At 40.4% G+C, this 19275-nt stretch overlaps 1 protein-coding gene across 8 annotated transcripts in view; it reads right to left on the bottom strand.

Moving 5' to 3' along the window:
- Positions 1-19275, bottom strand: part of auts2a (activator of transcription and developmental regulator AUTS2 a) — a 503450-nt gene that overhangs the window by 390001 nt on the left and 94174 nt on the right. For all 8 annotated transcript variants that reach the window (XM_071330223.1, XM_071330265.1, XM_071330254.1 and 5 more), the window contains exon 3: positions 15949-16224. In XM_071330223.1, coding sequence (XP_071186324.1) covers positions 15949-16224 — 276 coding nt within the window. The remainder of the gene's footprint in view (positions 1-15948; positions 16225-19275) is intronic.

Here is a 19275-nt window from a genome sequence, read left to right as displayed (position 1 = left end):
CAGAGTGGGAGTCAGAGGTTTTGTGATTGACTGCCAGCACGCGCCACTTGTATCAATAAATCCCTATCAGAAAATGTTTGCGTAGTAATTATTTATTTACTGTTTTATTCATGTTTTCAAGTACTTGTGACAAATCATGCATTCCAACTCTTGCATAGATTGTAATTGACACATTATGTGTGTAAAACACTTTTTAAAAGTTTGTACTGATTATGGTGAGCTAAGCTAATTCCAGCTATGTGTGGAGCAATGTTTGTTGACATACAACGCATTCTGGGATCACGTAAATGTCTTTCGGACAATTTTTTTTATAATAAAATGAGGTGAGGGAGTGTTCACTAATTTTTCAAATAAAACTTCCGGAAGTGAATGATGGGATATGAACGATGGCAGACGACACACCCCCTTTAACATGCATACTGCAAACAGACCAAACTCATCTTGTCTCCTCTTATTATCTTTGGTTGACGTAAAAAAACACAAACTACACATCGTTATTTACTTTCGATTTCAATTTTTTTTTTACTCAATTATTTCGATCAATGATTGAGCTCACCCGTGATGTGATTAATTATAAATAGTAATTGCTATTAGCTAATTCATTGTAGTTTCTGTCAACCGAGAGTTATCTTTCCTCAGTTAGCGCTAGGACAAATGTAGCCTACATTTTCCGGTTTGGATGATTGTGTTATGCTGTAGCTACTTCTGTGGATGTCTGAACATTGCATCCAAATCAAAACTGGACATTCTAAATAAGTGTTCTAATCACACCGGTTTGAGCGTACGCTGCAGGGACTACTGTAGAATGATCACACCTATTTGTTGGTACGTGTGAGAAGGTTAAATGGAAGAAGTTTGGAACCACCAAGACACTTCCTAGAGCTGACCGCCTGGCCAAACTGAGCAATCGAGGGAGAGGGGCCTTGGTCAGGGAGGTGACCAAGAACCCGATAATCACTCTGACAAAGCTCTAGAGTTCCTCTGTGGAGATGGGAGAACCTTCCAGAAGGACAACCATCTCTGCAGCACTCCACCAATTAGGCCTTTATGCTGGACGGATGCCACTCCTCAGTAAAAGGCACATGACAGCCCACTTGGAGATTGCCAAAAGGCACCTAAAGTTTATAAGACCATAAGAAACCAGATTCTCTGGTCTGATGAAACCAAGATTGAACTCTTTAGCCTGAATGCCAAGCGTCACAACTGGAGGAAACCTGGCACCATCCCTATGTTGAAGCATGGTGATGGCCGCATCATACTGTGGGGATGTTTTTCAGCGGCAGGGATTGAGAGACAATTCAGGGGTGAAGGTTCACCTTCCAACAGGGCAACAACCCTAAGCACACAGCCAAGACAATGCAGGAGTGGCCCAGCCAGAGCCCGGACATGAACCCGATCAAACATCTCTGGAGAGACCTGAAAATAGCTGTGCAGCAATGCTCCCCATCCAACCTGACAGAGCTTGAGAGGATCTGCAGAGAAGAATGGGAGAAACTCCCCAAATACTGGTGTGCCAAGATAGTAGAGTCATACCCAAGAAGAATCAAGGCTGTAATCGCTGCCTAAGGTGCTTCAACAAAGTACTGAGTAAAGGGTCTGAATACTTAGTAGCTTGGATGAAAAGGTGCCCAGAGGAGCCCAGAGTAAACTGCCTGCTCCTCAGTCCCAGTTGCTAATATATGCATATTATTATTAGTATTGGATAGAAAACACTCTGAAGTTTCTAAAACTGTTTGAATGATGTCTGTGAGTATAACAGAACTCATATGGCAGGCAAAAACCTGAGAAAAAAATCCAACCAGGAAGTGGGAAATCTGAGGTTTGTAGGTTTTCAACTCATCGCCTATCGACTACACAGTGGGATATGGGTCATTCTGCACTTCCTACGGCTTCCACTAGATGTCAACAGTCTTTAGAACCTTGTCTGATGCTTCTACTGTGAAGGGGGGCCGAATGAGAGGGGATTGAGTAAGGTCTACCATGACCTGAACATGTGCTGACCATGCGCGTTCATGTGAGAGCGAGCTCTGTTCCATCGCACTTCTGAAGACAAAGGAATTCTCCGGTTGGAACATTATTCAAGATTTATGTTAAAAACATCCTAAAGATTGATTCAATACATCGTTTGACATGTTTCTACTGACTGTTACGGAACTTTTTGACATTTCGTCTGCTTTTAGTGAACGCGCTTCGTGACTTTGGATTTGTTTACCAAACGCGCTAACAAAAAGTAGCTATTTGGACATAAATGATGGACATTACCGAACAAATCAAACATTTACTGTGGAACTGGGATTCCTGGGAGTGCATTCTGATGAAGATCATCAAAGGTAAGTGAATATTTATAATGTTATTTCTGACTTCTGTTGACTGCACAATATGGCGGATATATTTTTGTCTTGATTGGGCTCTGAGTGCCGACCTCAGATTATTGCATGGTTTGCTTTTCCCGTAAAGCTTCTTTGAAATCTGACACAGCGGTTGCATTAAGAACAAGTTTATCTTTAATTCTATGTAAAACATGTATCTTTCATCAACGTTTATGATGAGTATTTCTGTTATTTGATGTGGCTCTCTGCAATTTCTCAGGATATATTGGAGGCATTTCTGAACATGGCGCCAATGTAAACTGAGGTTTTTGGATATAAATATGAACTTTATCGAACAAAACATATATGTATTGTGTAACATGAAGTCCTATGAGTGTCATCTGATGAAGATCATCAAAGGTTAGTGATTCATTTTATCTCTATTTCTGCTTTTTGTGACTCCTGTCTTTGGCTGGAAAAATTGCTGTGTTTTTCTGTGATTTGGCGGTGACCTAACATAATCGTTTGTGGTGCTTTCGCTGTAAAGCCTTTTTGAAATCGGACACTGTGGTGGGATTAACAAGAAGTGTATCTTTAAAATGGTGTGAAACACTTGTAAGCTTGAGGAATTTTAATTATGAGATTTCTGTTGTTTGAATTTGGCGCCCTGCACTTTCACTGGCTGTTGTCATATCGATCCCGTTAACGGGATTGCAGCCCTAAGAAGTAAGTAAATGTAATATTTCAGTTTTTTATTTGTAATACATTTGCAAAAATGTATAAAAACCTGTTTTTGCTTCGTCATTATGGGGATTGACGAGGAAGATTGAAGAGGAAAAAATAAAATGTAATCAATTATGTTAGGCTGTAACCTAACAAAATGTGGAAAAAGTCAAGGGGTCATAATACTTTCTGAAGGCACCGTATATACTAGGCGGTGTCAGGGGAAGGCCCAAAAAATGGTCACTGCTGCTACTCAATGTTTATTATCTATGCATAGTCACTTTACACTGTACCTACATGTACAAATTACCTGGACTAACCTGTACACCGGCACATTGACTCAGTACCGGTAGCCCCTGTATATAGCCTCGCTATTGTTACTTTTTATTTTAAAAATTACTTTCGTTTATTTAGTAAATATTTTCTTAACTATTTCTTGAACTGTATTATTGGTTAAGGGCTTGTAAGTAAGCATTTCATGGTAAGGTCTACAACGGTTGTATTCGGCGCATGTGACAAATACAATTTGATTTGATTTGATAAAGATAGATACCGTCTGTGGAGGCCCTAACTCCACATTCTCTCAAGATGTTGAAATAAATAAATCATATTCTCCACTCCTGTTCCCGAGTCAAAATTTTGCCTACATTTGGTGTACCATTTTACAGCAAGAAATGCTTAATTCTGCAAGAGTTCATATTAAGGCTGTGTGAGAGGTTATAGACCTACAGTCAGTGTTCAATTTCCAATTAACCCAGCAAAACAGTAGGCTACAGTTCCCTTGATGTGCCATAGGCCTATTTGATGTCCCCGTCTTGTGACTGTTGAATTTTGTATAGAGCCTCACAATCATCACACATAACGTAGCTGGCACTGCTTTCACCACTTCACCAAATCTTTCCAAAACATGACTTTTCTCGCCTTTGCTTCTCTTTATTTTCAACTCTCCATTTCACAGCTTTTCTCTTAGTGAATTAAACTCTGACATTGTCCCTTTTACCTCCGTGGAGTGACGTACATTTGTCTGCCTTTCCCAGAAGCTATTTGGCGCGTGTACAGTTAGGCCCTAAAGCTTAGGCTTACGCACTAATGCCAGGTAGCCTAAAATAATGAAATACAAACCTCAATGTAGCCTATACACAGTGTACAAAACATGAGGAAAAACATCATGCTCTTTCATGACATAGACTGAGCAGGTGAATCCAGGTGAAAGCTATGATCCCTTATTGATGTAACCTGTTAAATCCACTTCAATCAGTGTATATGAAGGGGGGAGACAGGTTAAAGAAGGATTTTTAAGCCTTGAGACAATTGAGACATGGATTGTGTATGTGTGTCATTCAGATTTAACTGTTTTTGAACGGAGTATGGTAGTAGGTGCCAGGTGCATCGGTTTGAGTGTGTCAAGAACTGCAATGCTGCTGGGTTTTTCACACTCAACAGTTTCCCGTGTGTATCAAGAATGGTCCACCACCTAAAGAACATCCAGCCAACTTGACACAACTGTGGGAAGCATTGGAGTCAACATGGCCCAGCATCCCTGCGGAACAGTTGACAGCTTGTAGAGTTCAAGTCCCGACGAACTGAGGCTGTTCTGAGAGCAAAAAGGGTGCAACTCAATATTAGGAAGGTGTTCCTAATGTTTTGTACACTTACGCCTGCCACCCACCCACCATTTATCCACACAATATTTCATGAACATAAACCCGCCTGCTCCGCAGATATAACCGCGGGACTGCGAATTATAAGCCAACCCGCGCATCACTAATCTGCATTATACTGCATTTGTACTATGTTCATCTCTGCACAACACTGTATGTATTCACCATGGCAGTATCCCTCCCCATGCTTATATAGATATATCCCCTCTATAAATTGTATATTCCCTCTGTAATCAGCCTATACTCCAGAGTTGTGTGTTATGTTTACTGTACCGATATTGTATAGTCTGTACGATGTCTATGAGAACTTGTGTCTGTATTCCGTTTGTAAAGTGTGTACTGCCGGCAGCACCGTCTCACTAAAGTACATTCTGGGTATGTGTAAATGTACTTGGTGAATAAAGGTGATTCTGATGAAGTAGGACTCACAAAGAGCTACATATATTACAACTGATGATGTTTCAACTGATTGAAGTTTCACTATGCAGACTGAACAGTAGCCTACTCTACCAGACTGAACAGTAGCCTACTCTACCAGACTGAACAGTAGCCTACTCTACCAGACTGAACAGTAGCCTACTCTACCAGACTGAACAGTAGCCTACTCTACCAGACTGAACAGTAGCCTACTCTACCAGACTGAACAGTAGCCTACTCTACCAGACTGAACAGTAGCCTACTCTACCAGACTGAACAGTAGCCTACTCTACCAGACTGAACAGTAGCCTACTCTACCAGACTGAACAGTAGCCTACTCTACCAGACTGAACAGTAGCCTACTCTACCAGACTGAACAGTAGCCTACTCTACCAGACTGAACAGTAGCCTACTCTACCAGACTGAACAGTAGCCTACTCTACCAGACTGAACAGTAGCCTACTCTACCAGACTGAACAGTAGCCTACTCTACCAGACTGCAACAACAGCACTCAGATGCACTGTCACTATAAAACACGGATTGTTCCACAATGAAAAATAGCAGTAGCGATAAACTATGTACATAGACTTGAACCAACAAATTTGCTGCTCTGCACCCATCCATTTTTTGCAGAAATGCTGCTGTGCACCCATCCATTTTCACCACCGACAATGCCCCCCTTATCTATGCTCTTTATTTCAGCACAGAGCGACATGTCAAAAGCTGTTACAAGCATTTCTGTATTTTACCCCCCTGACCAGACAATATCTGGAAGTTCAGTACATTGGGCCCGTGCCAGCCAGATATAGAAAAATATTGCCTAGCTGGAATCTGTGTGGTGCGGAACAGGCAAAACAAGAAAAAACTAGCTCTCCTCTCATTTCCTTTCCTTTCCTCTCTTTTTTTCAAACTATCTCTGCTCTCCTCTTCAAACTATATCCCCTCCCCTCCCCTAATTACAGGCCTTTGGAGCGGTGAAAAGATAATATTTCTGCTGTGGAATAACTCTGGGAGGAGAATGTCTTTATTCCGTTTAAAGAACAATGGAGGCCACAGAGGGCAGAGACAATGATATTTCCACATTTGCATATGTCATGAAGCATGACAGATTGGAGTGTTATTGGAGCTGAGTGGGATATGCTAATGCTCACTTGGCTGGAATCAAAACAGACTGGCTGGCTCCTTGAGGGGAGGGTCAGAAACACAGTGTGTGGTTATTAAAAAATATAACGTTATAATAATTATCATCACTGTTGCCATCATTGTTGTCATCATTATCATCATCATGTCTGTTGACCCTGTCTTTAGCAGGAGGATTTACTAGAGGGTATCCTATCCAGTTGACAGTACCAACACCCTTTGTCATTCACCCCTGCTGGTTCGAATTGGAACCAAATAATGTTTTTCAGAGCAATGCCATAGGGGAACCATTTTAGGTTATCTGAAGAACCTTAAATGGGTTCTTTGAAGCCTTATTTGCATATTTCCAAGGGTGCCTTTCAGGTGAATTTTAGAGTTACCAGTACCACCCTCGACTGTGTTTTCTAGTGACAGAGACATAGTTTTTGCATTCATTCATTCTCAGTCCAGTGACCTTCACAAGCTGAGATCCTAAATGATCCTAAACGGAGATCCTAAATGATCTCCCCACCGGTTTGCAACAAAGTTGCTTTTATGTTTCTAGCTTGATTTTCTGAATAAAACTGGAATTGTGGGTGATTTAAAAAAAAACTGCACTGTTGGTTAGGGGCTCGTAAGCAAGCTTTTCACTGTAAGGTCTACACCTGTTGTATTCAGCTTTTCACTGTAAGGTCTACACCTGTTGTATTCAGCATTTCACTGTAAGGTCTACACCTGTTGTATTCAGCATTTCACTGTAAGGTCTACACCTGTTGTATTCAGCATTTCACTGTAAGGTCTACACCTGTTGTATTCAGCATTTCACTGTAAGGTCTACACCTGTTGTATTCGGCGCATGTGGCTAATAGCATTTGCCTTGATTTGATTTTCATTCAGCAACACAGGGATTCCTCACTCACGACTAGTGTGGACAATCACAAAATCTAGAGCTGATAATCACAAAATCTAATCTAAATGATAATCACAAAATCTAGAGCTACTGGTAAGTGAAACTAGTTAGCAAGCTAGCTAGTTAGCTGATTTAGCTGGCTAGCAAACAGCTGTCGATAGATTCACACATTGCTAAATGTGCAAACTGATGGTGTAGGCCACTACAGTATAGTAAAGAAAAACGTTTGCATACTTTCTTGCAACCTTTGCTGGAGTTGTTAGCTTACTAATTGTTTCCCTCTTGGATGTTGTGTTTTCTATTGGAACCTTTGGATGGCAAATGTATTTTAGAATTCAACATAGGATAACTAGCTGTTGAGGGTCAACTTCTCCAGACAAGTATTTGCACTGCAAGACCGACATCAAGCAGATAACGGCATTGATGCACCACAGTATATTGTTGTCTAGCTATGTCAATTAAATTGCATGTTACTGCTGTTACGATAGTTGACTCGACTTGTAAATTGTTAGATTTATAATACTGCAGCCTACATGCTTGTTGTAACTAGAATAGGTCTACTGGTTGATATGGATCAATGGGTGGCTGGCCCAGCAGCTGCTTGACAACTCTCAGGTAAGCTAGACTCTACAGCATGTTATGACATCTTGCCTGGATTTTTTGTTGGCCCAACAAAACAAAATATAAATGTAAACAAAATCAAGACACTTAATGAGTCTGGCTTTAAATAGGGATGGACACACTAAGCTTTAGAACACAAGTTAACTGTAAATCGCCATATTGGCATTGTTGCATCACTGGCAGGAGTGTTTTGGAATTCCTGAATTTACTGAGATCAGTAAATTCAGGACGCCAACATAATTTGTTGGTGTCAAACCATATATAAAAACATGATACATATTTTGAAAGCTGAGAAACAGCCTTTCCAGATGATATGACAGACAATAAATAGCACCACATCAATCAAATGGTAATTAGTCTTGAAAAAACACCGCTTTTTACCCAAGCAACTGCCATTTACACAACTTCCTGAAGACAGAGAAACACTTGGAGCCTATTGACTCTTCCTTATTTTGTAAGGATTGAAAATCTGAAATCAGAATAGAATACCTTTAACTGAACGGGGGTATGTTTCTAGAATTCTATGGATGTTCCGTGATCAGACACTTTCTTCTCTGGATAGTATATTTAACACATATATGCACCAAAACATATTACAAATGGCATTTAGTCTTTCATATTATAAGGAAAGGCATACCATACACAAGTAATATAATATGAATAAAACAATAACTTTTTGGAAAGAATAAGGTCAGGGGAATAGATTGTCTAATTCAAACCTGAAAACAAAGTCCAAGTTACATCACTATCATAACCAACACATTATATACAACATTCATAACCAACACATTATATACAACATTCATAACCAACACATGATATACAACATTCATAACCAACACATGATATACAACATTCATAACCAACACATAATATACAACATTCATAACCAACACATAATATACAACATTCATAACCAACACATTATATACAACATTCATAACCCTAACATTATATACAACATTCATAACCCTAACATTATATACAACATTCATAACCAACACATGATATACAACATTCATAACCAACACATGATATACAACATTCATAACCAACACATAATATACAACATTCATAACCAACACATTATATACAACATTCATAACCCTAACATTATATACAACATTCATAACCCTAACATTATATACAACATTCATAACCAACACATTATATACAACATTCATAACCCTAACATTATATACAACATTCATAGCCAACACATAATATACAACATTCATAACCAACACATAATATACAACATTCATAACCAACACATTATATACAACATTCATAACCCTAACATTATATACAACATTCATAACCCTAACATTATATACAACATTCATAACCCTAACATTATATACAACATTCATAACCAACACATTATATACAACATTCATAACCCTAACATTATATACAACATTCATAACCAACACATTATATACAACATTCATAACCAACACATTATATACAACATTCATAACCAACACATTATATACAACATTCATAACCAACACATTATATACAACATTCATAACCAACACATTATATACAACATTCATAACCAACACAGTATATACAACATTCATAACCATAACATTATATACAACATTCATAACCAACACATTATATACAACATTCATAACCAACACATTATATACAACATTCATAACCAACACATAATATACAACATTCATAACCAACACATTATATACAACATTCATAACCAACACATTATATACAACATTCATAACCCTAACATTATATACAACATTCATAACCCTAACATTATATACAACATTCATAACCCTAACATTATATACAACATTCATAACCAACACATTATATACAACATTCATAACCAACACAGTATATACAACATTCATAACCATAACATTATATACAACATTTATAACCAATACATTATATACAACATTCATAACCAACACATTATATACAACATTCATAACCAACACATTATATACAACATTTATAACCAACACATTATATACAACATTCATAACCAACACATTATATACAACATTCATCGCTGACCTCTTGAAGCACACAGATAAAAAATAATCTGTGGGACATCTTATGGGACTTTATCAGCTGTGACCAGTAATAAGAGAACCCAGTAGCATAACGAAACAGTCTGAAACATGCATTGACAACATCTATTTATCTAACCCTGATCGTTACAAGCTGAGGAGTTCATTAGCATGGGGTCCATCTGACCATAACATCATGATGACCTGCAGCAAAGAGAGAGAGGGGAGAGCTCTAACAACAGCACAGATCTCGCAAAAGCTATAACAAGCAGTCTTTCATAGAATTCCTCAAGTTAGCCCAATGGGAAAGATTCCTTACATGCAACAACGTGAATGAGGCCCGGCAAGCCTTTAAAGAGATCTTCTTACAGGTCGCAAACCTTCATTCACCGCTCTGGCACAGAAAAGTGAAACAAAAAGTCACTCCATCTCCTTGACTGACAACATCAAGACTCTGATGAGTCTGCTGCTCGGCTAAAAGCTAAAAGTGGTGAAAACGAAGGCTGAAAATGACTGGGAAGAGTACCGATGTCTCAGAAACAACGTAACTGCTGAAGTAAGGAAAGGAAAGGAAAAACTACTGTACTACTCAGCTGCTCTACAAAAATCCAAGGCAGACAACTGTGAAATGTGGAAAATAATCAACTATTTCACTGGCAAAGTCAAAAGAACATGCCAAATACAAAGAAGTTCTAGACATGATATATCGGACCCTCTAGAAATGACAGAAGAGTTTCATACATACTTTGCATCTTGTGCATCCAAGCTTGCTAATGAAATACAGGCTCCCTCAAAAGACCCACTTCCATATGTTTCAGAAACAGAGCATATTTTGAGCTATCGCTAATTGATGAAGTAACAGTCCTAAATGAACTTCTGAAGATGAAGCAGCAGAAAGCCACAGAGCCAGACAATATTCCACCTAGGCTTGTAAAGGACTCTGCCACAATGATAGTGGGTCCACTGACTCATATCCTCAATCTGCCAATCTCAACTGGGGAGATACCATGTCAATGAAAAACTTATATAACACCAATCTACAAGTCAGGGGATAGATCGGATGTGGCCAACTACCGTCCAATGTTGGTAGTTGGCTGATGCACACACAGGTTGCCAACTATTTCTCACTCAACAGCCTATTTACATCCTATTAAAGCGGCTTTAGGAAGATACACAGCACACCTACAGCAGTGCAAAGGGTTGTGGAGGACATCAAGTCGGCTTGTAACAGCCAGGAGGTCACAGCAGTACTCTTCTTGGACCCGAAGAAAGCTTTTGACTCTGTTCACCACCACACACTCCTGAGGAAACTTGCGAAACTAGGCTTTGACAGCACTGCAATCAAGTGGTTCACATCATAATTGCAGAGTACACTGTCAGCCCAGGTACCTGTTGTGAATGGAGTATCAAGGGAGTGTGCTTGAGCCACTGCTATTACCTTCCATCAGTGCTGGAGAAATGCTGCATGAATTGCCGCTTGGTTTGCTGACAACAAGCTCTCCCTACACCCTCCCTACACCCTCACCCTCAGAAGACCAAGGCAATGCCGTTTGGCAACCCACAAAAGCTGAGACACACAGGCAAACGTATCACAACAACAGATGGGCAAAACACTTATGAACAAGTAAATGCCATAAAGTAGCTGGGGATGAAGTTGGACCCACACCTACACCGAACTGAACATGCCAGCCTGGTCACACGGAAACTGCTGTTTGGGCTTGGCGGTTTGGAAAGGGCAAGGGACTTCATCTCCAAGGACATCCTCCTGACGATCTACCACACCATGATAACAATTCATCTGGACTACTTTGCCACAGTATGGCTTCCCACCCTACATCAGAGCAATAAGATAAATCTTAAAGCATATTATCAACAGGGCTGCTCGTATCAAGACGGAGCATTCCTGGAGGAAACACACAGAGGTTTTTCTGCAAAAAGCTGGAATCGAACCACTAACAGACAGGATCTATTACAACACCCTAGTAACTGTGTCAAGGCGGCACAGCACAAACTACCTGAATACATGTCAGACCTGTTCAGGTGGGAGTCTCCACCCATCCTCCGGGGGGGCATCAGAGCAGCAGCCAAAGCCTATGAACAATGGGACCTGCACCTACTGCCACAACCATCAGCGAAAAACATGGCCTTACAAGGCAATCTGCAGTTCTTTGCTCTGGAAAAAACTGGACTTATCCACACGACAGATAGCTAGTATGTCCAACTTCAAAATAGCTGCAAAAATATCTAGACAGCTATACTACATTCCACTAGGCCTATAGCCTAATACACAAAGAGTCAGAATGCAAACAAATTAAAAGCATGCAAGAGAGGCAAAATGACCAGTGACAATCTATCAGTCACACTTCCTCCGGCTTCCCCATTTAAATCTCATCCTCTTCGCCCTTGTCTTCACCAAGTAGCAATAACCCTTCAGCACATAAAAAAGAGAATCATGAATGAAGGGAATTGTGTAGCTATTGTGTAGTTATCAATCGGCTTTTCACTCTAACATTTGAGAAATCGTGTAACAATTTCCTATCTGATAGTCCATAAACAAAATAATATGATAATGTACAGTATGCCTGTAAGTAGCAAAGTCACAAAACCAGCTAGACCTGAATGATTTAGTTACCAAGCTGACTACCAAGTTAAGCTTTCAAAAGTAATTATCTAGATAGCTATCATCATAAGGGTTAGGCTTCAACAGCCAGCAGACTGCCAGCTACTATTTTTAGGAATCATATGACATATCACAGATAAACCTACACTTAATGAGATATCTAGCTATTGTCACGTTCCTGACCTGTTTTCTGTTGTTTTGTATGTGTGTGATGGTCAGGGCGTGAATTTTGGGTGGGCAGTCTATGTTTGCTGTTTCTATGTTGGTTTTGGGTTGCCTGGTATGGCTCTTAATTAGAGGCAGGTGTTTTGCGTTTTCCTCTAATTGAGAGTCATATTAAGGTAGGTTGTTCTCACTGTTTGTTTGTGGGTGATTGTCTTCCGTGTCTGTGTCTGCGTACCACACGGGACTGTAGCGTTTGTTCGTTCGTTTGTTATAGTCTGTACCTGTTCCTACGTGCTTCGTGTTTTATGTAAGTACTCATGGTGTAGGTCAGTCTACATTCGTTTTTTGTTAGTTTGTAATCCTTCCCAGTGTTTGTTTTCGTGTCTCGTCGATTGATTTAATAAATCATTATGTATTCAAAACCCGCTGCATTTTGGTCGAATCACTACTCCTCCTCTTCGTATGAAGAGGAGGAGGAACACCGTTACAGCTATGCAGTTATCTAGCTAGCTAATAATTATAGCTATTGGGATTATAGCTAGCTAGCTACATTTTACGTGTAAAATAACAATCCTGCAGCAGCCCTCTCTGGCTGGCTAGCTTGCTACATATCGAATCATGAGTCAGTTCATTTTAGCTCAGAATAATGCCTAATGACAAATGCTCTTCAAATTGCCAATATAAGCATTTTATGTTCTACAGCTATCAAAGACATTAACATTAACATAAAAAAGGCAAGACAAGAGCTAAATCCAGTAGGCTAGATAACCAGCTAGCTAGGTACATTGCATCGTTTTGGCTGACTATCTAACGTAAACTCACTCACTTTTGTACATCGCCTTGGTCCGTACAATTGAAAAGGGGAAATATGTTGTGTGAAGAAAACAGGGTTTTTTCACCCGAATTGTTCAACTAATCAACTTTAAAATGTAAATAAAAGAGTTTATGTAATGTCTCATCACATACCTGTTTGAAGGTTTGTGTCGAATTTGAAGAGGGGGTTAGGGCTGCGCTAACGTTAGTGAACTGCAGCTGTTCCGGGTTTTGAGTGTCATGATGGCTCGCAGTAAAAAATGCAATTGGCACCCTAGTCATGAAATATTAGTTTAATATTAGCAATAATTATATTAATTTAGACAAAAATCATGAAGTTTTCTTACAAGTGTATATGGTTAAGCATGATTTTAATCTGCGAGAGAAGGGCTGGTGGAAAGAAGAGGCTGTACGGCACAAAATGAGTTGCAAATGAGCGCTGTACGTTATGTAGTGACACGTCACGATGTAACGTACAGTGTCAGAGGGGTCAGTTTTTTCATCTTTTCTCCAATACTGTTAGTCCATTACCATGTCAATCAACGCTGATTCGAAACGTAGTTCACACCCCGGATTTTGATGCCAACACAGTCACTACAGTCCCATTCGTTTTCATTGCAGCCTCGTTTGAATGTCGCGGTTACGCACATTTGTACGGAATGGGGTGAGTTTGCGTTACTCGGCTTGTTATAAAAAAATTCATTTCACAGACTCATCTTATCAATCGGAAAAAATACTCTAAAATGTAAATATTATAGCTAATCTCCAACATATCAACTAATTGTATACAGTTTCTTACCTTAATGTTGTTTTCCTGATCTCAATAACAGTGCAATGTCAAGGTTGTGAGAAACCTTTCAGGTCCAGTGGAGGTGAGACGCCTCCTGCTGGCAGCGTTCATTTTCAGTCCCTGCGCTAAAACTCACAATTTGCTCAATACTGCCAATGATGCATGAGGCACCAGTCATTTCTATGGTAATTCAAGATGGCGCTACCCATACCTCTAATAAATGTTGTTCAAGATCAAAATCCTAAAAATAGAGATGTTTCTATGTTCAATGCACATTTAGTATTCATGGATTAAATACATCTCTTTGCTTAGCTTTACTTATTAAAGTGTTCCCATTCCTCTTTAAGAGCTGAGGAAGAACCATTTAAGAACCTTAACTGTTTTTGAAGTGTGTGGTGCCATGTCTCCCCTGAGCCCCCTGCTCTAACAGCATCTCTTGTCCCCTTCATAAGTGGCTGCTCCCAGAGCTGTAGGGAGGGTCCTTCAGCACGGGCCCTAAACACCACTTTGTGCTGCTCTCACTTGCCACAGAGGTTGTTGTCATAGCACCCCTGACTAACACACACACCCTGACCCAATAACACCCATCTGTGTGTGTACAGTATGTAATCACTTCCCTGTGTTTCTCTCTGGGTTCATTAAAGCCAGGGGGAGTATAGCTCACATGATTAACAGCCTCCTGAAGACTGACCTCTCTCCTGCTGGGATGACACAGACTGATGACAACCTTTGCTCTCCTACCTTCACACACACAGCGTGTGTTTTGTGCAGCATGTGTGTGTGTGTGTTTTGTGTAGCATATGTGTGTGTGTGTGTGTAGATGGACAGTGGGTGGTGCTTTAACTGATAGCTCTTGCTGGCAGAAAGACACCCGAGTGTCAGTGTGCCATAAATAGTCATTAGTGCAACACACACACACACACACACACACTATTCTCCTCCCCACAGACACACACACACACACACACACACACACACTCCACCACAGCTAACAATAGCACCAGTGACTAATCTCTTATTGGTCCAGCAGGTTTTAAAGCCCATTATAGATAATAACACCATTCATCAATAGACAGCCGAGCAGCTGTACTATAGAGCACCAGTCGTCTGGCTGTGAGGAGGAGGTAAAGTCAGTTCAGTGTATCTCTATAAGGATAAGGCAATCTGCTCCTCACAAATCTCTAGCCTTAATACTGCGTAATTGCAGATGTTTTAAAAGGAACAGACCTTAATGTAACATTAATTAACTCATCTCTGGGATCAGATCAGAAATGAAGCCAAGGAGACCCTCTAATGATCAGTCACAATTAGAGAATCCATTCGAGTTTCTCCTAATTCAGTTGGAATGGAATTTTTATTGATTTATTTTTTACAAAGCTGCTATCTTTACACCTTGGAGCCTATTATATTTTATCTGCATGAATTCAATCCCTTCTTCAACCTTATCAAACACGTAGTCTGATAATTCAACCTGATCTTATGACCAAAAGCAAATGTCAAGACTGTAGACTGAACACACACATCAAAATTTCCTCTCCAACATTCAAGAGGATCAAACTAGACATCTAGCATTGTAGTGAGCAGACAACACCCACTATGCCAACCTGAGACCACAAACGCTAGCCTGGTCCCAACTCTGCAAGACAGTACAAACTGATCTGGGACCAGGCTACCCAAAACGCTGCTTGAGGAGAAAATAAATTGAGTGGAGGAGATAGTGTATAAACCGTAATAAACCGTGTACAGACCGGCCTGTGTTTCTTCTGCAAGCTGTTCTTGTTCTTCTTCTTGCCGTAGGTGTGAAGAGCCAGGCGTGGGATGTTGTTCTCCTGGTCAGAGTGCTGGTGATGGTTGCTATGGTTGTTGTGGTTGTTAAGGTGGTTGTTGTGGGCCTTGTGGGTATCCAGGCTGAATCCATTAGGGACTTTAGGGGGCTTCTTCTTGCACAGGGGGGGCCCCGCCTGATTCTCCTCATGGTTCTTCTGGTTCTCCATGCGCCCCTGGGTCTTCAGGGACAGGTCCTTCTGGAGAGGGAGAGGTGAGATCACAATTCAGTTACACTGAAACAAAGTAGACAACTTCTCATGTGACAACTCTGTGACAATAAGACAAAGTGCTTCACTTAAGCAAAGTATCTTCTGTAAAGGGAGAAAGGAGAGAAGAAAAGAGGGGAGGTGAAAACTCTGACAGTGAAAAAAGTAATTTAGGGTCATGTCCTTCTGGAGAAGGGGAATGGAGAATAGAAATATCGACTTTTTTGATCTGCACTGCAGGGGAGAGGTGAAAACTCTGTTACACTGAAACAAATGAAGTACTTCTGATTATCTTGTCGCTGGAGCGTACTAAAAGCAATTACATTAATTCAAATATATTCATAATCCTTACAAAATAAGCCCCTACACCTGAGAAAGAGAGCTCATTACGATGAAAATCAAAGCTAGGCTTAAAGATAGATAACATGTTCACATTGACAAATGCCATTTGAGAAGTAGGCCTACTAGCTACCGTATCTGTGTTCTCCAATGAGCAGTACCGAGAGAGACTGTTCTTCTCCCCTACTGAGGCCCCCCGTGGGTAGTTCAGCACTAACAACGCGTTATGTTTAGACACATTGTCACCAGAGCATCTCTAGGTACAGTAGATGATAGCACCACACTATCTGTCTGGGATTAACCACACATCTATTAGAGCATGGCTGCCAATGAAGGCATTGAGCGTTGGAAACAGAGCCACCAGCACACACCCACATCGACAAAAACACACACACATACACAAACTAGTATAGCAATGAAATACTTATACTGAAGTTCTGTCAACACTCCCACATCCCCTGGTAAAATAGTGGGCACTTTGTGGGCACCTACACTACACTCCGTAACAGATGGAGAAAACAAACCATTACACCAGCCCCCACATCTCCTGTATTGTGGGCTATTTTCCAACCAGATGGGGTTGTACAGTTTGACTGGGGGATTAATAACACAACTCATATACCACAGTGAGGCTGCGTACTGTACTGAAGCCATCAAGGCTAAAGTTATGGAACAAATAATTTATCTGTAAGGGGACTCATTGTGTTCCAGGCCTGTAGTAGTAGCAGCACGCCAAAGAGCCACTTGTGTGATACAGTCCAATAAATACTGAGTGGGGCAGCCATGATGACACTTTAGTGTGGAGATGTAGTCGCAGAGCCAAAAGTGTACTGTCAAGGGAAAGTGGGAAACTGCCATGGCTACCCTAATGATGCGTCAATGCCCTGTGAAACGCAGATCTTTGACAACATGCTTGGGGGGGTGTGAGTCCACATTATTACCCTTTAACAGACCTGATAGGAGTATTTGTGTGGACATATGGATTGATTAAATGGGAGAGGAGTGATAATTAGGAGGTATATCCCTATTCAAGTCAGGAGGGGAGTGAGCGACCCTCTCCAATTCTGTATCGTTCTGCCACTGCCTCTCTCCCCCTCTACCTACCCCTTTCGCTCTCTTTTCATATTTTCCTATTCCAACCCTGGGTTGTTTTTCTGAGCACAGCCTTGCATCCCAGGGTGCCTCTGTCTGTCTGGAGCTGCAGAAGACTACAGGGTTTGGAGCGAGTTCAATAGGATGCGTGTTACACAGCAAGATTACGACCAAAAGAATAAAGAATAAGGATATTTGTGCTACAGTACATCGCAGTCCACCTTCTTGTTTGACATATTGGGTGACAGTATTGACATAGTGGGTGACGTTCGGTAGACCCTGAGACACACATTATCTTGATTGTATGAACTTAACCTTTATTTAAGCAGGGAGTCATGCTGAGACCACGGTCTCTTTTGCAGAGTAGTCCTGCATTAACAAACCAATAAATAACAATTACACCACACATAGTCTATCTACACTGAACGAACAAAACACACAACCTTCTTATATTTATATACAGCTGAAGTCGTAAGTTTGCATACACCTTAGCCAAATACATTTAAACTCAGTCTAGTCTAGCTATTAGGTCACTAACTTAAGTTTAGTTTTTTGTCAGCGCAACCTGTTATTTAGACTGGTTTATGGAATGAGTTTCGCTGTGGATGTGTTCCGTGTAATGCTTGGATGATGAAGTTCGATTTATCTTTTACAATAAAAGGTACAATTGAGGAATGATGTTTAAGACCTTTATTTTCCATCAGTGCAAAAACATATGTAGATGCTGTTCAGACAACAATGCTGTTTATAAGCGTTTGTTGGGTCATACGTTCTGTTGCTACTGTTCCAATCCCTTATTTGAGATCGTACGCTGCAGGGACCACTCAACAATGATCACAAATATTGTCATCGTACGCGTCAAAGGGTTAAGGATTCTGCAATCAGAGGATCAGAAAGCTGCAGCAAGAAAGCATCAGACAAATCTGCCCCAGGGATTTTTTTTTACATCAATCTTCTGCAAGGCGTCTTGCAAATCACAAGAAGAAAGTTGCTGAAATGAAAACCAAGATTCACTAGAAGTTGACGGAACTTCCATCGGGCCATCTAGAGGCATGCATCCGACTGGCTGACAAGGGTCAATTAAACCACCATTTCTTTCAAATAAAAGCCTGTTGAGATAAAATGCTGATTAAAAGCATCACTTATCTCATATTTCTCAGTAATGATGCCAGAGTCTGACACAACGGCAGGGAAGAAGAGGAATTTACACACTTCAGTGCATTAACTGTTTTGCAAAATGTAGATGGATCACCAGCGGAGTCTGAGATAGATATAGCTAACTACTTTCTAAGTTCTTTCTCGATAGAGGAAGTGCATCTATTTCTCAATTGCCTGCAAAACTGTCAATCAGCTACAGTCTTTCTAGCCTTGGCCCAGGCATGATTTCTCATCGGAACAAGATCTGAAAGTTCTATAGAGAACCAAGGATTTGTTCTATTTTTTGTTTAAGGCAGTGTATTTGTCTGACAGAGAGAGAAAATAGATGAGAACAATTCTAGAACAAATTCATGGTCAGGCATGCAGCTGAGAGGAAAAGTCAGAGTAATACAGTGCCTTCAGAAAGTATTCACACCCCTTGACTTTTTCCAAATGTTGTTGTGTTACAGCCTG

Source organism: Salvelinus alpinus, chromosome 1 (genome assembly GCF_045679555.1).
Source record: "Salvelinus alpinus chromosome 1, SLU_Salpinus.1, whole genome shotgun sequence".
NCBI classification, from domain to species: domain Eukaryota; kingdom Metazoa; phylum Chordata; class Actinopteri; order Salmoniformes; family Salmonidae; genus Salvelinus; species Salvelinus alpinus.
Note: the sequence above shows the minus strand (reverse complement) of the source record. Positions and strands in the feature narration are given on the sequence as shown.